This window comes from Psammomys obesus, unplaced genomic scaffold, assembly GCF_907164565.1.
Source record: "Psammomys obesus unplaced genomic scaffold, mPsaObe1.curated_primary_1811, whole genome shotgun sequence".
Taxonomy (NCBI): Eukaryota; Metazoa; Chordata; class Mammalia; order Rodentia; family Muridae; genus Psammomys; species Psammomys obesus.
Genome location: NW_026593286.1, coordinates 19,136,990 through 19,158,359, shown reverse-complemented (window position 1 = coordinate 19,158,359; position 21,370 = coordinate 19,136,990). Strand labels below are relative to the sequence as shown.

Here is a 21,370-nt window from a genome sequence, read left to right as displayed (position 1 = left end):
ATCTTTGTGAGCTGATCCAACATAAAGCAGACTCAGAACTGAGAAAGTCATGTTGAAGTGAAGTCCTTCCCTCTCCTGGCTCTCCAATCAGCTGGATACAGACAAAGGAAGGCATGTGGTCTTGGAGTGGAAAGCTGCCATCCTACCACCAAGAAAGCCAGCCTTGAAACAAAGATGACCCCACAGGAACAAACACAATGGAAGAGGAAAAGGATGTCTTGATAAGTCTCACCTGGTTCATGAGCCAGTAACTTCCTTGACTGAGAGGTAAATGGTGACAAGCAACATAGGCCACAGAGGACCTAACACCATGTATAATCTAACTTAATCCCCCAACATCCTAGGAAATACACTGTTGGGTTTTGTTTGTTTCTTTTGTTTTGAAGCAGGGTCTCTCTAAACAGCCCTGGCTGCATACTCACTATGCAGACCAGGATAGCTTCAAGTGCAGAGAGAGCCACCACAATCCTAACACTATGCTTGTTAGGACCTCAGTTGCAAAGACAAAAATGCCTACATGTTATTTAATAGTGAGCACAGTAGAATCAGTGCTACATATTGGGGGTTGTGCGGTTTTCCTCAACCAAAACAAAACAAAAAAAAGAGTTGGGCACAGTGGCACAGGCTTGTAATCCCAGCCTTCAGGGATGCAAAAGCAGATGGATGTCTTGAGTTCGAGGCTGGCCTGGTCTACAAAGTGAGTCCAGGACAGCCAAGGCTACACAGAGAAACCCTGTCTCAAAAAAACAAAACAAAACAAACAAAAAATAAATAAAAAGAAAGAAAAGCCAGGCATGGTGGCAACACCCTTAATTCTATTACTTGGGAGGCAGAGGTAGGTAGACATAGTGAGATCCTGTCTCAAAACACCAAAACAAAACAAAAATCCCAACCAATATTCATAGCATTAGGGCTATCACCATATCCACATTAGAAGCCCACAAGGATGGGAAAGAGACAGGGCAGTCCTATCAACCACATATCAGTTTGCTAATAGACACTAGAAGGGGGTCAAATATATTTGTGTTTATATTTTTTCTGAGGTTTTGGGTTCTTATCATTCTTTTTCTTTTTCCTTTTGACCTACAATCTATGCTACCTAGCCCAATCTGGCCTCAAACTTGTACGTAGCTGAGGGTGATCCTCCTGTCTCTACCACCTTGAGTTCTGGGGTTACAGGCATGCACCATCATCTCTGGTTTTATGGGGTGCTGGGAATTCCATCCAGGGTTTACATATGTTGGTAAAGGGGTCCATCAACTAAGCAGCATCCCTGGCCGTTACCATGCTATTAAAATGTTTGTTTCATGTGTATATGTGAATATAACACATGTATCCCTGGTGCCTGCAGAAGCCAGAGGAAGGTATCAGATCCTCCATCTTTAAAAATGGTTGTGAGCCACCATGAAGGTGCTGAGAATTTAACTGGGTCCTCTGGAAGCGCAGGCAGTGCTCATCTTCACTGAGTCACCTCTCCAGCCTGTGTTCTTTATTTTCTGTGGATTTGTTCTGTTATTTGTAAAACTAGGACATTAGACTGTCTGATTTTGTTTGTTGTTTTTGAGACAGGATCTGTCAGGCTGGCCTGGGAACAGAGGTCTGCTTGCCTCTGCCTCCTGAATTCTGGGGTTAAAGGTGAGTACCGCCACACCTGGCCTGAACTATGTGATTTTATAAGACCCTTCCAACCCTAAAAGAGGTACAAACATACACATCCAATCGTGTGTAATACTGTTGTCGAACTGGATTTATAAAAGTACAGTTTTCAAGGCAAGCATTGTTGCACAGACTTGTGATTCCAGCACTCGACAGGCTCAGGGTCAGCCTGGGCTACACAGTGAGATTCTGAGATTCTGTCTCCGTGAAATAAAATAAATACTGCTTTTATGAATAAAAAGTGAATATAGAAACTTATTTCACTTGATATATATTTCATATATATGCATATATATTCCATATATAGATACACACACACACACACACACACACACACACACACACACACACACTCATTTATATTCCAAAGAAAGGACAAAGCAGAATCGAACTGTGCCTCCCACAACTTACTAGAGGGAAAAGAGGAACTATGCCTCCTTTCTATCCATCTTTGTACTTAGAGATTTAGATATTTTCTGCAGCTGAGAACATTTTCTTTAAGATTCCATCATAGATAGAAACACTCTGTACTTTCTGATGCTCTGTAAGAGAAAAACCTCTTCCTCTGAAGTAGCGACTTGAGAAACAGCATGGACAGGTAAAGAGCTCGTGACGTCACCTCCTGGCCGCTTACCTGGTATCTGGAAGGAGTGAGAATATAGAGACTGTCCCCCGTCCACATTGACCAGCTGTCCAGTGATAAAGGAAGCCGCAGGGGACAGCAGGAAACACACCACAGAGGAGACCTGGGAACAGAAGAGTATGTGCATACACGTGAGTGAAGGCTAAAATCAATTAAGAAAAGGATGACGGCTTCTCCATCCCTGGGAGCCTGATCCTCATGAGTCATCACACCTCAAACCACAGGACTGCACTATGAGTCCTCACACACGCGTACCATCTCACAACACAGGGACGGTGTCCTTCTAAAGTCAGGTAATGATCAGGTCAGGGCAAACCAAAAGATGTTAAGAAGCCATAGACAGGCAAGCAGCATGGTTTGAGAAGCCACTGAATCCTGGCAGTTTCCTGCTTCAACACTTAACTCCCTTCTGAGGATCCTACTTGTCTGCCACAACCCTATTTGTCATCACTGCCACGTGCCTCTTACATCTTGGTCCCAGATATAGTAAGTTTGTGTGTGTCAGGCCCGAAGCACAGCTACGCAGACTTCAGGAGCTTCCCACCAGCAGGACTTCAAGGGCCCCACCACATCCTCTCAAGTGCAGTCACTTGGGGAGGTTTTAGAGAAACTCCCTGAAACCAAGCAGGATCCATTTCAATGATGGTAAATGGAAGCAGAGTTTCACAAAGGGGGATGATCCTGAGCACATTCCTCTCCTGGTTTTGTAGTTGTTTTTTGAGGCAGGGTTTCTCTGTGAAGCCTTGGCTGTCCTGGAACTCACCCTGTAGACCAGGCTGGACTTGAGCTCACAGAGACCCGCCTGCCAGAGCTACACAGTGAGATCCTACCTCATAAAAAATTTTTTTGTAAGTGTTTAAAAATGTTTTTAAAGAATGCAAACTGGATTGGTAGTCGAGGGACAAGCAGTCATGATACTGTGGCCCAGATACTCATGGGAATGGGGGTGGGGTGAGTGTACTTGGCATTCTGCACACCCAGACCCCCACCCCAAGGGCTTTTGATGCACAGAGAAGTCCAGTGGCCATTTTTAAGCTGCATTTCTTTTATACTTATTGTATGTGCGTGAGTATTTTGCCTGCACATATGTAGATGCACCTACAGAGGTCAGAAGAGGCTGTCAGGTCAGCAACACGCGTTCTTAACTCATGCTAAGCCCACTCTCCAACCTCATCAAGGTTTACTTTTTAAATTGCTTACATTTTTCTTTTATTTTTGAAATAATATACTTACATTATTTTCTCCTTTTTCCTCCTCCAAACCCTCCCATACACCCGTCCTTGTTCTCTTTCAAACTCATGACTTTTTTTTTTTTCAAGATAGGGTTTCTCTGTGTAGTCCTGGCTGTCTTGGGACTCACTGTGTAGACCAGGCTGGCCTCAAACACACAGGTCTCCGCCTGCCTCTACCTCTGGAGTGCTGGGATTAAAGACATGCACCACCACACCTGGTGTGGCAAGCTTTTTTTTTTTTTTCATGTATTTATTATAGTTTTTGACAATTTCATATATGTGTATAGTGGATTTTGGTCATTATTCCCATTACCATCTCTCATCTTTCTCCTTATCCCACTGAGCCTCCTCTTCTCCAAAACACATGACCTTTTTTATTTTTTATTTTAAATAAAGGAAGTGAGGTTATCACTGTGTGACACTATTTTCAAAGACAAAAGGTAAGCATTCAGGTGAAAATGGAATTTTGGAGAGCTTGTACCATCATTATAAACTTACTGCTAATACTCAAAGATCTGAGCAGTGTGTAGAGACATTACAAGATGTTTTCTTTCAATAATACATAATGTACTACGTCAACATTTAGATCCAAATGACTCACTGAGTTAGCAGTTTCAAAAATACTTAATGTTACAAATTAACTAGAACAAAGACCCAAAATGTGAAAAAGTTCAAATAACAGAGCACAGAAAGTTAAGGGTAATCATGTCAGGTTCCTACTGCAACTAATTGAAAACAAAACAACAACAACAAAAACACACTGCTGGGGTTGGCATGTAGCCGAGCTGGTGGGGTTCTTCTTTACCATGCACAAGGACCCACGGGACATCTCCATCAGCAAATAAGCAAGGTATGGTGGTGGTTCTGGTCTGTAATCCCAGCACTCAGGGGATGGAAACAGGAGGATTAGGAATACAAGTCATTCCTGGTACAGATCAAATTGGGGGCCAGCCTCAGATATAAGAGACCCTGTCTCTAAAAAACTAAAACAACCAAGAAAGCTAAAAATAATAAATAAATCTCTTATCACGTGTTGAATAAAAAAAAAATAGCAAGGTGGTGGTGGCACCTTGAATCCTAGCACTTGGGAGAAAGAGGTAGGCAGATTTCTATCAATTCGAGGCCAACCTGGTCTACAGAGCAAGTTCCAGGATAACCAAGGCTATAGAGAGAAACCCTGTCTCACAAAAAAGAGAGAGAGAGAGAGAAAAAAAGAAACAAATAAAGAAAGGAACAAAGAAAGAACCAAATAACTGGGGGTGCTGGAGTAAACCTTTAATCCCAGCACTTGGGAGGCAGAGGCAGGAAGTTCTCTCTGAGTTTGAGGCCAGCCTGGTGTACAAAGTAAGTCCAGGACAGCTAGGGCTACACAGAGAAACCCAGTCTTGAAACACCAAACCAAACCAAACAACAATAACAACAACAAACACCCAAACAAACAGTGTGCCACCACTCTTGCAAGTTTTTAGCACACAGTCTCTGATAGGTCAGGGTTTGTATCTAGAAGTGGGCTCACTCTCACTATCGTTCAGGACTGCACTCAGGAACCTTTACTGTAGCATGACTCCTGTCACAATAACGGAAGACCTAAATTGGAACAGCAGTCTTTTTAAATTAAAAATTCAATGAACATAGTTATTGTGTGTCTGGAAAGACACATAAAACATGAAGTATTTCCAGAAACTAGAACCAGATCTGCCCCTCCCACAAAGATACTTGTAGTTTTGACTTTATGTGCAAGGTAGATGGACTAATGTATTTCTAAAGGGCCAGCTGTCCTAAGGCCAACAGTATGTATGCAGTGTGAGCGAGTGGGCATACAAGTGCACGCACACATGCAAAAACACACACATACACACATACACACAATGATAATGAATAAAATGAAATTTAAGCATAAAATCTTGGGCAGTTTTTGCATAAATATTTATCTAAATGAACTCTTCTCAACATGCTGAGTTTTTAAGATCCGTATGCCAAGGGTACTGAACGTCACACATTTCTCAAGACATTCTCATCAGTGCCAGACAGATACATCACCTCTTCAGGGACTCCAAGGCGCTTAGCTGGGATATTCTCAAAGGCCATTTCCCACACAGTTTTTCCCAATTCACCATAGTTGTCAACAGCAGTCTGGGAATAAATGGTTCCCTGTATTAGAAAGCAAAACAGGAAGGAGATTAAATAAGGAGAATTAAACAGTCAAGACACCAAGGCCTGGGGATGTAACTCAGAGGTAGAGTACTTGCCTGGTATGCTCAAGGCCCCAGACCCCACCTCTAGCACCCACACAACAGGAACAAGACATCAGAGAAACACACTAACCAGCAACAGAGCGAGGGTGGCTTAGCAGCAATGCAAAAGATAAACCTTTCCAAATTAACTGTTCTCAAGACCGTCAAAGGGGGTCCAGCAAACCACTATCTACAAGCAGACCATCGGAATGGCTATTTGGGGGGCTCTCTCCCCTTTAACAACCAGCTAAGTCTTAAGTGTTTTTTATGAAAGACTTGGTTTCTGAGGAGTGTGTTTATGCAAGTACTACAGTGGGGTACTTCATCAGGAATAATGGGCCCGAGGATTCTAGTTGATCTACCTATGAGCATGCCTGCTTTACCAGGGAAAACGTGCAAACACAGGATTTTCTTGGTTCTTAAATTTAAAGTGAAATTAAAACACACACATACACATACTCGAATCTAAGATATATGTATCTTCGAAAGCTAATTTAAAAATATTTTAAATTTTGAGTGTATGTATGGATTGAACAGATGTGCACATACACAGGGGTCAAAGGTCAGCAACAAGTCTCTTCTTTAATCATTCTCCATCTTATTACTGAATCCAGACCTCACTGGTTCACTAGCTGGCTGGCCAGAGCTCCAGGCTGTCTGTGCTGGTTGGTTAGTGGGCTCCATGCACATCTGCTGATGCTCCCTCTCCAGCTCCCCACCAGTGTTACAGATGTGTGCACCAAGCCCAAACGGAGCCGGTATTTCCACTTTAGCCATGATCAGAAAACATCACAGGAAGTGTTAATTTGAGTTGATTTGTGTAGGCGGAGAGAGATATTTCATCTAATGTCTCTCAAAGTACATGTCCCGTACAAAATATGAGGGAGACTCAAGCTATGGCTTATCTTTACAACAAATATGTATTTGGGGAGGCAGAGGCAGGAAGACCAGGAGTTCAAGGCCAACTTCACCTATATAATGAATTCAAAGCCAGCATGGGCTACACAGGAACCATTCTCAAAAAGCAAACAGAGGCCAGGGGGAAAGCTCAGATGTAGCTAATGAAGTGCTCGCCATGAATTCATGAGAAACTGAGATCAAAGCCCCAGCATCTGTGGCCAGCTAAAAAAAATAATTTCTGATGTAAGCCGGGCATGGTGGTACACGACTTTAATCCCAGCACTCAGGGAAGTAGAGATAGGCAGATTGCTGTGAGTTCGAGGCCAGCCTGGTCTACAAAGTGAGTCCAGAACAGCCAAGGCTACACAGAGAAACCCTGTCTTGAAAAACAAATAAAACAAAACAAAAAGTTTTTTTGATGTCACTATTGTAGCTGTATTTATGATCCTATAACACATGACTTGGCTTCTAGTTGGTTTTACAACTGAGTTTCTTCCTAGAACCCTGATACTCAACTTTTTTTCCAAATAACAGTATACCAAGAAATTACAAAATCACTTAGGAAGAAAATTACTCTTCAGAAAAATGCTTTTTTTGTGTGCTTGTGTGGGGCATGTATGTGCGCACCTATGCGTCTTCTCAACCAGGCATGCATATGAAGAGGCCAGAGGTCAATCTTGCTGCCTTCTGTTTTCTACCTTATTGTTTCTGTTTGTTTGTTTGTTTGCTTTGAGACACTGAACCTGGAACTCACTCTTTCTGATAGGTTGTCTGGCCATTGAGGGATCGGCCCAGTAATGGTGTTAAAGGTGTTGCTGTTGTGTCTTTCTTTTTACCTGAATGCAGGGAGCTGAACTCAGGTCCTCACACAGCAGTTTACCTACTGAGTTATCTCGCCAGACCCCAAAGTGCTATTTCTTTTTAAGATTTATTTTTATTATTTTAACTGTGTGTGTGTGTGTGATGGGGGATGTGCATGCAGGTACCCAGGGAGGCCAGAGGAAGGGGAAGGTGTCAGAATTCCTGGAGCTAGAGTTACAGGCAGTTGTGAGATGTCTGATGTGGGTTCAGGAACTGAGCTCAGGTCTTCTGCAAAAGCAAAATGCACTCTTAACTACTGAGCCATCTCTCCAGCCCCGGTATTTCTTAACCTTCAACGCGCAATGGAATTTCCTCGATGCTTTTATAATGCAGGTACTTACAATCCATGATTGTATCGCTACTGTTTAAATATGCATGATGCTAATTTACAGCAAGAGTGGGGATCACTATCTCATTATCAAATAACCTATTCCAATGAACGACTGCCTTCCTAGTTTAACCTGTGTTAAAAGCCAAGCTTTTATAGCATATTTACATAGTTGTTAATATATACCCCTTATCAAGAACACAGTTATACAAAAAAACGCAATCGGAGAAGCCCAATCTGTCAGCAGACTTCACATGTAACAGTTACCTACAGGAGCAACACAGTTGATCCTTACTCCACTGCTGGCCCAGGCCAGAGCCATGGATTTGGTGAGGTTGTAAACACCTTCTCTCGCAGCCCCGCTGTGCCTTTAGAGACATAGACATTATCATCAGCTGCTGTTGAACATTCTTCTGATTAACTAAGTTGACAAACATTTCAGTGGCTTGGGAACTTCATAAGACTGTTTCTGTTATATGTCTCGGTCATGTTGCATCTATGTTTAAGGAAGGAGCTGGGTCCTTCTTATCAAAGCCAAGGCAGACACATCACATACTGATTAAGCTGTGTCCCTCAAAAGCCATGTACATGGGAGGAATATGTTAATGAACCTTTTATTACAGAGCAAAACATCAAATTGTGTTTCTATCTTTCTTTACACACACAAACACACACACACACAGAGACACACACACTCCATTCTCCCTGGGTAAAGAATTTGAGTTGTGGGCTGAAGAGACGGCTCAGCAGCTAAATATTATGTAACAGGTAATTTTGCTTGTCAACTTGATTGGACTAATACGCACTCAGGGATTAGGAAGGCATATCTCTTGAGTGTGTCTGTGAAGATGTTCCCTGAGAGATTTCACTAGGGTTCACTGTGGGCAGAGTGTGGGGGAAGATCTACCCTGAATGTGGGCAGGACCATCCCAAGAGGCGAGAATAGAAAGGGACAAAGGAGAAAGGAGACGCTGGCTGAGTACCCGCCATCTTCCTTTCCCCTGGTTCCTGCCTCACTGTGATAGGTGGAGTCCTCTAAAACCATAAGCTAAATGAAACCCTTCCTTTTCTAAGCTGTCTCTGCCATATTTTGTGGCTAGAGAAACAGAGTAACCAGTACTCTTCACAACTGAAAAAGTCCTAGATAATACAGCCAGCAAGTATGTTATTAAATTTTCCACAGAGGAAGTCAACTTGTTACTTTGCACGGTGACTAGTCAGAAGTACAACCCCTCAGGAGTTTGGGAAGGGGGTGAGCTCTCAGTTTCTATTATGAGTTACAATCTAGCAGTCCTAAAATCAAACAGGTATATTCATGGTGTTCAAATCTAAATTAATCCAGATCCATTTAATTTTCACAACTTAACAAAGACACTATTTTCCACAGTGACGGCTACATTTGTCTCCTTCAGCAAATCCTACCACCACAACTGGCTACAGCTACATTTTAACACCTCGATTAATTGTCAGAAAAGATACAGGAACTCCAGGTAATATGAATGTCAGAGAAATAACAAACAAGTACACCTCCATGAGACCACAAATCCATCCCCAGTGACACACCGCTTCAACAAGGCCATTGCGAAGAGGCTACACCTCCTAATTCTTCCCAAATAGTTCCACTAACTGGGGACCAAGCATGCAAACATATGAGTCTGTGGGGACCATTCTCACTCATCTGAACAGGCATTATTAGCAATTAGGGAAAAGGTTCAGTAGGTAAAGCGCTTGCTGCACAAGCTTGAAGACGTGAATTTGGATGTTCGCACTCAAAGTCAGCCATGGCAGTGCATGCCTGTAATCCCAGCAAGGGGGAGACAGAGACAGGAGGGTCCCTGAGACTCAGTGGCCAGCCATTCTAGCTGAATCAGAAAGCCACGGCTCGGTGAGAGACTTTTGTCTCAAAAAACAAGGTGGTGAGGGATTGCTGAAGACACGTGCTGTTGACCTCTGTCTCCAAGCACATTTTTTTTTAAAGGTTCAAAAAAAAAAAAAAAAAAGAAATGGGGGGAGGAGGTGAATATGATCAAAATACACTGTATGAAAATTTCCAAGGATTAATAATAATGTTATTTAAAAAGGAAATTATTGGGGTTACAACTTATTAAAGGAGTGAACCATTGATTTAAGAAAATTTTCATTACTGCCCCCATTCAGAGAACAAAATCTACAGACATAGAAAGAAGAAATACACAAAATACTTACGAGGCTGTTGGGAACCCATTATTAATAGGGATAATGATATTGACAATAGATCCTCCATGCTCTTTCATCCAGGAATTGTAAACTGCCGGACACAGACAATTGGCAATCATATTAAACAGTGTTTTCCCTTATTATATCCTGCTCTGGCATACATCTGATGTCTTCTATTTTAACTTGGTCTTTGTTGTTGGGATGAGGTCTTGTGTAGCCCAGGATGACCTCCTAATTGCTGATAGCAGGAAGCTAATTTAATAAACCATGAGCTAATGCTAAAACATGTCAAGGAAAGCAACAAAACGAACTTGGAAAACATTTGTCAATAAAGTAATAATTTAGATGGAAATTACAGGAACATCGACTCATTTAAACTGGCAATAGCCATAAAGTATCTAGCATACCTGAATTTTAAAAAGTGTTTTGTTTTGTTTGAGACAAGTTTTTATGCATCCCAGGCTAACCCAGAATTCCCTATGTAGTTGAGAATAAGCCTGAACTCTGGATGTTCCTGGCTCTACCGTCCAAGTGATGAGGTCACAGTTGGGCACCACCATGTCTGGGTTACAGAGTAGTGAGGAGAGACCCTCAACTTCTTGCATGATAGATAAGCACTGAGCCAACTGAGCTACGCCCCTATCCCCAAGCTGAATTTTAAAATGTGAGGTTTATATGATAAGAACCACAAACTTCTACAAAAAGATTTAAGACAAAATTCATCAACTGAAAGACATGAGAGCCCAGTGGTGGTGGCATCGGTGGTGGTGGTGGTGGCAGCAGTGGCGGTGGACGACTTTAATCCCAGCACTCGGGAAGGAGAGCGAGGCAGCTCTCTGAGTTTGAGGTGAGCCTGGTCTACACAGTGAGTTCCAGGAAAGCCAGGGCTACACAGAGAAACCTTGTCTCAAAACTTCCCCACCCCTAATGAGGATGAAACACCCAAACATATGTTCTGGCTAGTTTTTATGTCAACTTGACACAAGCTAGAGTCATCTCAGAGGAGGGAACCTCAAATGAGAAAACGCACCCACGATTTTAGACTGCAGGCAAGTCTGTAGGCCATTTCTTTGTTTTTTGTTCCTGAGACAGGGTTTCTCTGTAGACCAGGCTGGCCTGGAACTCAGAACTCAAGAGATCTGACAGCCTCTGCCTCCCAAGTGCTGGGATTAAAGGAATGTGCTGGAGACATTTTTTTAAGTCAGTGATTGATGTGGGGGACCCCGGCCCATTGTGAGTGAGGCCACCCCAGGGTGGGTGGTCCAGAATATGAAAAGGCAGGCTGAGCATCACAGAGAGATCTGCCTGCCTCTTCCTCCCCTGCCTGCTACACTGGGATCAAAGGCGAGTGCCACCATACCTTTATGTACATATAATTTTTAAGGATTGTCTTTTTTTTTCCAGTTTCATTTTGACAATTATCTAACAGTCACAGAATCTTAAATAAGTGATGAAATTTAGTGAGAATCAACAATAACAAGACAACCTTCAGTACGTGATAGGAAGTATACATTCCCAAATGGTGAGTTCTTCCCCCAAATTTTTAAACTACATTTAATCATCACCAGAACAAGAAGAATAAAGAATTTGGGTTATCCTATAAATTAATGGTAGGACTGACTAATAGTAGGTAGTCAGACAGTACTAATACTGATTTTTTTAAAGAAATAATATTAATTTTTAGAAAAAAATTAAAAGGATAGATCCTTGATAAAGATTCTGATCAAACAAAAGAGACACAGGAGCTGGAGAGATGGTTCGGCGGTGAAGTAGTGGTGGCTCCTGCAGGATCCAGGTTCTCTTCCCAGCATCCTCACTCTGTGACTCACAACCACCTGAACATGCAATTGCAGAGGATCTGACACCCATATTGACACGCCCACTGTGCACATGCGCATACTCAGGCATATGCTACTAAAATAAAACAACTAAATCGCCAAAGAGACACAAACCACTTATATATTACTTTTGATAAGATACCAGATAGATGGGGGTCAAATGTTATTGACACGAGGCTTCTGTGCCCTTAAGAGCTCTTCTTCCAGCATTCCTTGTGATTTCTCATTAAAGATACATGTTTGTTTGTTTGTTTTGTGGCTATTGAGACACCTGCCTGCTTTACACATGTAGAAAGTGCCTGTCAGGTTGGTTTCAATCACAGCTTGCCATCCCTTGGCAGTGATATGTTCAACAGGACACAGGAACTGGCCTCCTCCATTGTTTACTAAGAAGTTGATCTTGCCATACTTTGCTAAGACAGATTTGACCAAATTATTCACCTAAAGAAACATTGAAAGAAAAAGTTTAATAGCTAACCTGTCACATTGCCCAGTCACCTGTTTTAGAAATAAAATGCAATTTGTAGACTATTAATTCTAGATAACACAACCCAAACGCATAAAGACACCAGTAAATAAACCCCCAAACCCCACAGTGTGAACTTAACCACTGTACCATACTCAAGTCATACGCTAACATTCTAATTTTGATGTCAAGGTACACCGAAGAGTCCGGATCACCCCTAAGCATAACAAACCTTAGCACTATTAATTTCTAAGTACCAACCTTAAATAACAGTGATGAAATCAGTAAAAAATGAACACTAAAAAAAAAAAAAAAAAAAAAAAATGCCTCAAAAGCAGTGGTCATCAACCTGTGGGTTGCTGCCTTTTTACAAGGGTCGACTATCAGATATTTACATTATGGTTCATAACAGTAGCAAAATTATAGCTGTTAAAATAATTTTATGGTGGGGGGGGTCACCATAACATAAGGAACTGTTTTAAGGGGTCACGGCATTAGGAAGGTTGAGAACCACCGTCTTAAAGGGTCTATTGGGTAGCCCAGAGCCTGTCTTTGCTTAGCTCCCCTTCCTTGCCTCCCCACCCCTCCTTCTGAGGCCACCAGCTCAGTAGTCAGGCGCACGTGCACATCCTCACAGGCTCTACCTTCCTGGGAGCCTCACCACCTTCAAGTCCAGCAGGGGCTTGGAACCAGTTCTGCTTAGAACACTGAGTGAACACGCCCCGCCCCGCCCGTGTTTAGATTACTTCTTCTTCCTTCCGGATGTTGCACTGTGTGGGAGTGACCTCAGCTCGGCTGGAGGAAGGCAGAGAGGCTTTCAGCTCTTCCGCAGCGGCGTTTAATCTGTCCAGCTTCCGGGAAGCAATGACCACGTTACAGCCTAAGGAGAAAATAGCCAGAGGAAAAGGAAATAAGCTTCCCAAATTAAGGGGCTGGAGAGATGGCTCAGTGGTTAAGAACACTTGCTGCTCTTCCAGAAGACTCAGGTTCAATACCCAGTACACACAAGGCAGCTATCTGTAACTATCTGTAACTCTAGTTCCAGGCGATTTGATGTCCCTTTTCTGGTCTCCACAGGTGCCAGGCACATACAAACAGACATCTAGGGAAACACACACATACACATAAATGAATAAGAAGCTGTTCAAACTACAGAAACTATTTTGTGTATTCCTGTAAAAGGTGGGGTGTGGAAAGAAGAATAAGGATGGTTTTGGGTAAGATGGAGCAATAGGAATTGAATTTACCCTCCAGCCTGAAATGACTAAACAGCTAGAGTAAACAGACAGACACACACACACATACAGAAACACAGGAAGAGACAGGAAAAATAAAACTGTTGTTTTGAAATATTGGATATCAAGTGCCACGGGACTAAAAATGAGTAGGCACCACTGAGAGAGTGCAAGGGCAGGAGGAACCTATGAACAGCCATGTTTCTGTGAGACGGCAGTTAGACTCTCTCTGGTAGGCAAACAGATAGGGAGGGAGGCCACAGCTAGGCAATAAAGATGGTGAACTTTAGCCAACTTCTTTCTCACCCTCCTGACTTGAGACAAAGGCTGGCAGCTTTAAAACAAAGGCCTGTGGGCCTGTTCTCCTGGCCTCAGGCCCCTGCTGATGAGCTTGCTCAACAAGTTCAAGGCAGGATCAGGACATTTACTTAACAGTTGTGGACCAATCAACCATCCTTTCTTTTTTCAAACTGACTAACTCTAACTTAGGGGAGAAAAATTTGAGAGACTTAAAAAAAAAAAAACCCTAGCCCTCAAGAAGCGACTGGAATTTTCAGCTTCCTGAGTCCCCCCTCTGCTTTGTGGAGTTATTTTTCTCCATGTGACTGCTACATGCCTGTGGTGGGTAACCTTTCTCTGCCACTACCTGTTACACTTTCGATTTTTCCTGCCTTTTGCTTCTTTAATTGGCAGAGAGAACAAACCCAATTGAGACCCCCCAGACTGTAAGTATCATTACAACCTGCAGAGGTCTTCCAGACTACAGCACAGAATAGATTTATTCCCAGCCCAGAAGTCTCTGGAAGTAGGAAAGGTGAAGTTAGGACTCTATAGAGGCCAGGCAAAGCTATCTACGGAAGCCAAAGTCAAAGCTATCTAGTGGAGACAAAGGTATCTGCTGAAGCAAAAGTCAAGTAGAGAGCAAAGGTCATTTAGTGGAGACCTAAGGCTACTTAGTGAAAGAGTTATCTAAGACCCTAAATCATGGGTGATAGATTGTGAGGACAGCCTTTGTTAGAGCATCCGTAAGATATCTTAAGAAAACATCCCTATGGTATCTTGCAGCTACAATATTTAACGCATGAAGGCACTCTTCCTATCTCCTGCAGCAGTAAATTAACCTTCCCCCTTTCCTGCCTTCTCCCTATATAAGTTGGGTAAAAATTTCTAATAAATGGAAGCCTTGATCAGATGAACAGACCGGCTTCATTCCTGTGTCTCTCGTCCCCTTCCTCCCATTCCTTCCTATCTCCTCCTTAGGAACACCATTGAAGCCCCACGGGTCGGGGCACAGGCAGCTAGCCATATGGGTCATAGGGAGATGAAAGATGAAGAGAGTTTTACAATCCTGCTTGGATTTTATCCAGGTAAGTGCAGGTCAGTGCAAGAGGGGACAGGAACAGGTTAGGGAAAGAACTCTTCAAAATGAGCTAGGGAAGGAACCCAACACTCAGCCCCCGGAAGGGGCAATATACTGACCACCAAAAACAACAAAACAAAACACCTCTCACTGGGTAAAGGGTGTAGCTTTGGCAGTGGAGTGACATTAGCCAGAGAGAAACGGTCGCCAGGACCAACTCTTAATTTTAAAACACTCTTTGGGAGTATGAAACTATTTCTAAGTAACTGAGCTTTATCGCAGTGGGGGCAGAGGTGGGGAAGGAGAACTCAGAAACGTTTATAAGGAGTATAAAAACAACCAGCAGCAACAAGGCTCAAATTGATCAGCATCCAGAAAAAAACAACCCTGGACCTACAAAGGAGCAATAAAGCAATAATGAGAGATGTCAACTAACAGAAACCATCCCAGAAGTGACACTGATGATATGCCCAAATAAACTACTGATGGGGCTACAGAGAGAGCTCCAGGGTTAAGAGCACTTGCTGCTCGTTCGAAGGACCCAAGTTCATTCCCCCGTTGGGTGGCTCATGACCACCTGCAACTTTAGTCCCAGGGGATCTGATGCCCTTTTATGGTCTCAAAGGGTTCCTATACTCACATGCATGACCCCCCACACACAAACAAATATATATGATTGAAAATAAAAATAAATCTAAAAAAATACTACTGATGAAGAGAGAAATCTTCAAAGCAGTTACAGAAAAACAATGCATGACACCCAGAACAGTAACAACGAAGGACAGGAACTTCTTCCAGAACAGAGCAAGGCAGAAGACAGTGGAATAGCCCACAATGCTGAAACATCAAAAACACAAATTACTGCAAACATATTTTCAAGAATAATAGCAAAAGCCATACATATGAGAAGAACTTTCTGGCTCCTGAGAGTGGTGTAGCTACTGGTATGTTGTTCATGCATTAATAAAAGAAACCAAAAACATCCAGCCCATGATTATCAAGCAACCATAACTAAACTCATTAGGTCTCATACACACAAAGGCGCTGGGGTGAGGAAGGGTGGGGTGGGGGGCTGTCTTGTAGGAATTGATTCTTTCCCATCTGTTCTTCAGCTCAGATGGTACAGAACGCAGCCATGCCATTTCCTCACTTCCAATGATAAACTGTGTGACATTCTTCGAAAGCGAATGCTCTAACAGGACTGGCCAATGTGATGAAAGCAGAACAAAGAAATGAAAACCCAAGACAATGGGAGCGACATTAGAACGGGAAGCCAAGGAGTTCCAAGGGGATTAGCTGAGGCAGGCATGATAACACGCTGGCCAACCATGGGCACGCAGCCAGAAGACACGAACTCGTGAATGCAGACTGGTCAGCACAAAGAAGGAAAATGGTTGAGCTAAAAGCTGGAGATGTTTAAGAAGCGACAACACAAGCTTCACACTAAAGGGACCATTTCTTTTGTCCTTCTGAGACAGGGTCTCACTGTATAGCCTTGGCTGGTCTGAAACTCAGAGCTCCACCTGCCTCTGCCTCCTGAGTGCTGGGATTAAATGATAGTCACTACATCTGGTCTTATTTTACAGGTAACTGACAAATAACTGTACGTCTACTGTGCAATGATCAGGTCAGACTAATTAGCACATCTCCTTCCATCTTTGCCATTTCTTTGTGGTACATATATGTAAAGGTCTATTCTTAAGCCAAACCTCATCTTCTAGCCTGTAGTCCTGGCTACTCGGGAGGCTGAGGCAGGAGGATAGCAAGTCCAATGGCTGCCTGGGCTACAGAGTGAGTTCAAGGCCCAGAATGGAAATGAAGTTTTAAAAGAGAGAGGTTGGGGATGTCTGTTGATGGCAGAGAACTTGCTGAGCACACATAAGTTCTGGGTTCAATTCTCAACACTCTTTCAACAACCAAAACAAAAGTCTTCTAGCATTTTCTAAACAATAAATTATTTTATTATTTATTCATTCATTGAGTGTGTGTGTGTGTGTGTGTGTGTGTGTGTGTGTGTGTGTGATCACAGCACACATGTGGAAGTCAGGGAACAACTTGCAGAACTGTGTTCTCTCCTCTACCAGGTAGGCCCAGGGAATTAAATCCCTGTCCTTATTCTTGGTGGCAAGTGCCTTTTCCCACTGACCCACTTCACCAGCTCCATTCAACATATTATTTTTAACTGCAGTCACACAACGCAGAATAGACAGCCAGACTTTATTCTTTCTGTCTGCTTGAAACTTTGCGCCCTTTTAATTCATGTTTTTGTTAACTCTGAGAATTTCACACAATGTATTTTGAGCACATTCACCACCTTCCCCAACTCCTCCCAGGTGATACTTGGCACCCTTCGACCAACCCCTTCCCACCAACAATGCCCTGACATGGTTTCACTACTGACTACTTGTGTTTTTTTTTTTTGGTCATTTTCTTACGTATCTGTAACTAAAAGTAAAAGAGCTTCTAATATTTCTACAAAAGAAGGAAGCACTTGTGATTTTCTCCCACGGTCAATCAGTTTGTTTTGCACAGCATTAGCTCACCATCTTTGCTAGGTCTTCAGAGGAGTCCTAGGACCTGTAACAGCTGTTAAGTCATTCATATATATAAGAATTCTTATATATATCATATTTCACAGGAAGGCAGACATGTTTAATCAGCTAATGCTTTATTCGTGCGCATATGTGCGGGCGTGCATGCCATGGTGCTTGTGAAGAGATCAGAGGGCAACTTGTGAAATCAGTACTGTCTTCCCATCATTCCTCTCCTGAGGGTTTAACTCAGGTCATCAGGCTTGGCAGCGGGCACCTTCGCACCTTGCCAGCTCTCGGCTAATGTTTCCTAATATTCCATTGCCCAATTTGGGTTTATACAATAACTTTCAGGGGACAGCCATTAATTCCAGCATAAGAAACAAAAATGAAAAATCCAGAGCAGAAAGTATTTCAGATAGTTGGTGCTGGAAAGATGGCTCAGAGCTTAAGAGAGCATGTACTGCTCTTGCAGAGGACCTGAGTTGGGTCCCCACCATTCACCTTGGGTGGCTCACAACCACCTGTAACTCCAGTTCCAGGGAATCTAACACTTCTGGCCTCTATGGGTACCTACACTCACTTATACGTGCCTTCCCCCACCTGCAACACACATACATATTTAAAAATACAACAACTTCTTTCTTTCTTCTTTTGTTTTGTTTTTTGGAGAAAAGGTCTCTCTACATAGCCTTGGCTGTCCTAGAACTCACCATGTAGACCAGGCTGGCCTCGAACTCACAGTGATCCACCTGCCTTTGTTTCTCAAGTGCTGGGATTGAAGGCATGCGCCAGTAATGCCTGGCTCAAAAGTACAACAAATCGTTAAAACTCAATTTTTTTCATATTCTCTCATGGAAGGTAATCCAATCATAATACAATACAATGTTTACATCTCTTTTAGATATAGGAAGTAGTTTCTAGGGACATAATCCATCACTTTCGAGCATCTCCAGGGCACATGACTGTCCTAATATTTCAGTCATGCCACAAGAATAGTGTGTTGCTGACCCTAGAATTGGTGTAATGTTTGCCTAATGCAAATTTACTCAAAAACAGGTTCAATACCTAGAAATTCACAATTTTTTTTTTTTTTTTTTGTGTAGCCATGGCTGTCTGGACTCCATTTGTAGATGAGTCTAGCCTTGAACTCAAGAGATCCACCTGCCTCTTCACAGAAGGTTCTGGAAAGTGAAACAAGATTCTACAAATCTGCTGACAGAGGCCAAGCTCTTGACCTTTGTACCATGGTTACTGATTGATTTTTTTATTAATTACTTTTTTTTTCTCTAGGGGAAAGTTTCATGGTGGCAGACAGGCTGGAAGTAATGGTAAGATGAAAAAATGCAATGGCATCTTGTTTTTATTTCATAATTTATTGCCGATAAGATAAAGTTGATCACTTCTTCATGTATTTATTTCCTATGTGTAGCTCAGCTTGTAATCCTTGGGCCATAGCAAGTCCCACTCTCCCCTCATTATGTCAGGTTTAAAAAAATCTACTTGTCAAAGCTCTTTACATAATAAAAGTGTCATGTTACAAATACTTTTTCTGTTTATGCCTTTAAGCTTTGAACTCTTTTTTTCCCCTTTGAGACAGGGTTTCTCTGTGTAGCCTCGCTGTCCTGGAAGGCACTTGATCCAAGTTGGCCTCAAATTCAGAGACTGACCTGCCTCTGTCTCCCAAGTGCTGGAATTAAAGACACCACTTGGCTGAACTTTGCATTCTTAAACCCCCCAAAGATGTTCATCCTCACATGTCTAAATATTAAATAGAACTATTTTCTTCTCGGTGGCTTCCTTTCTGGCGCATGTGTTTTTGTTCCTTCTTCTAAATTAAATATTCTTTTTTCTTGCGACAGGGAATGTGAGAAAATGCCATCAGAGCCTCTCAAACAGGCGTTCAATCTTTTCCTGAATGCCACCTAATCTGGAATTAGCAACCATTTCGAATGGATTAAGGTTACAAAGACACAATTAATTCCACAGCATGTTTCCACAGTTCTAGTTATTTCCTACTTGGAGCTCAATACTTTTTGGTTCTAAGTCCGTTTACTTCATTGTTACTTCATGGCTCATCTACCAACATTTCTCGGCTGGGAAGGGAGGGGGCGGGAAGCCTCTTTTTCGTCCCTGGCAATGCTCAGCTTCGCAGCCTTTAGCTTGGCAACTTCTGCCCTGTCACGCCAGGGCCTGCCTCTGTCTCTGAACCCAGCTTACCCGGAGCTAGACCTGTGCGAACCCTTGCTTTCGGTGCCCAGTCCCAGGGGCCTGCTCACATACCCAGGTGCAGGAGCTCCCGGGAGATGGCTTTTCCAATGCCCGTGGCCCCGCCGGTGACCACCGCCACTTGGTTCTGCAGCAACCCGGCCGCTAGGCAGCTCTGAACATTAGTGCAAGAGCCCATCGCGGTACAGCGTCGGTGCCTCAGTTCGCGACAAAGCCAGACCTCGGCTTCCTTAGACACGGCCGAGCAGCAGTCAGCGCCTACGTGACTGAAAGACCCCGCCCCGAGTCCGCGTGTTCCCGCCCAGATCCTGCCCAGGCCCCGCCTTCGCGGCGCGCTAAGCATCCTCCCAGAGCTGGACCGCTCCTGGCGGCCGCCTGCAGCCCTCTGCATCCTCAGCCAGCCTTTCTCCTGTGTCCCAGTGCACGTGTGGGTGAGACTCCTCGTTCGATTTTTCATATTTAATTTTAAATTTCGATGACATTGGGGAATAAGAAAGGGGAATTGAAAAGAGAGAGATCGAGAAAGAAAAAAAAATGAGAAGGCTATTCTGTGTTCTGAAAATCTAATCCTTGGAGCCATAGCTCCTACCATTAATTACATTTAAATCTCCAGGGCATCTGCGCAGAGAAAGGCTGCAGGTCTGGGCCCTAGCTGTGCCGGTCTACAACAGACATTCGGCTGTCTGGTCTACAGCTGCACTGTGCGGATAGCTAGGAAGTGGGAAAGGCTTAGGTTAGCTGAAGGAAAGGCATCCAGGTCCCAGATCCCTTCATCTTCGGGGAGGGCGGCAAAGGGAGGGTGTGGGGCGGGAGAGGACATACAGCTGCAGTTGTCCACAGAGCCTAAATAATCATTAAAAAAATTAATTTAGGCTCACTCTCACCTCGTTCTCTGTGCCCTCTCCCACTCCCCCAACCCTCCACCCCCAGAAATGAAAAAAAAAAAAAAACCCACCCTTCTCTAGGTTTGAGATCTGATCCGTTTTTCTGGGCCACATAGCAGCAAAAAAGATGAGTCGCTGCGTGGTTCTTGCAAGATTCTTCTCACGGCTTATGTTTTTAGGATCTGCCTTCTAGTTTGTTCCTTCATCAAGAAACTTCTCAGCTCTGAATTTGTTCCAAGGAACAATTTTTACTCACATTCTGTTTGCTTTATTATTTTATTATTATTATTATTTTGAGACAAGGTCGCTCTATATAGCCCTGGCTGCCCTGGAACTCATTATGTAGAGCAGGAATTTAGAGATCCACCTGCCTCTACTGAGATTAAAGGTTTGGGATGCCACACCCTGCCCTTCTGTTTGTTTCTTTAAACATTAAAATTACAGTTATTTGTGTGTGTGTGTGTATGTAAGAGAGGGAGAGAGAGAGAGAAAGATGAGTACAGCTGTTAGAAGACAAATTAACAGGAGTCAGTTCTCTGAGTGCACCATACGGGTCCCGGGGATTGAACTCAGGTCATCAACCTGAGCAGCACGCATCTTGACCCTCTTAGCCAGTCCACTCTCTGCTTCTTATTTTTGCCTCACTCACTTTGGCAGATGTAGGAAATATGTTGGTCCATTGGTCTTAATCCAGGAACAATGGTATTTCTAAGTTTGCTGGGGTGTCCTGTTTTCCCTTCCCAGGTATTAAGGCAACAAATGCCATTTGTGTGTGTT

The 21,370-nt window shown here is 43.2% G+C and overlaps 2 protein-coding genes across 4 annotated transcripts in view; one reads left to right on the top strand and one right to left on the bottom strand.

Moving 5' to 3' along the window:
* Pecr (peroxisomal trans-2-enoyl-CoA reductase) overlaps window positions 1–20,135 on the bottom strand; it is a 20,474-nt gene extending 339 nt beyond the window's left edge. Inside the window, exons 1-7 of the mRNA XM_055616285.1 lie at window positions 19,764–20,135; window positions 13,101–13,234; window positions 12,164–12,329; window positions 10,060–10,141; window positions 8,126–8,222; window positions 5,572–5,682; window positions 2,291–2,402 (exon numbers count right to left, since the gene is read on the bottom strand). Of these exons, the coding sequence (XP_055472260.1) occupies window positions 2,291–2,402; window positions 5,572–5,682; window positions 8,126–8,222; window positions 10,060–10,141; window positions 12,164–12,329; window positions 13,101–13,234; window positions 19,764–20,100 (1,039 nt within the window). The 5' untranslated portion in view covers window positions 20,101–20,135. The remainder of the gene's footprint in view (window positions 1–2,290; window positions 2,403–5,571; window positions 5,683–8,125; window positions 8,223–10,059; window positions 10,142–12,163; window positions 12,330–13,100; window positions 13,235–19,763) is intronic.
* Tmem169 (transmembrane protein 169) overlaps window positions 20,064–21,370 on the top strand; it is a 19,368-nt gene continuing 18,061 nt past the window's right edge. Inside the window, exon 1 of one of the 3 annotated variants that reach the window (XM_055616286.1) lies at window positions 20,064–20,140. The gene's annotated coding sequence lies outside the window, so the exon portion shown is untranslated. The remainder of the gene's footprint in view (window positions 20,141–21,370) is intronic. The other 2 variants (XM_055616288.1, XM_055616287.1) reach the window with 2 other exon arrangements.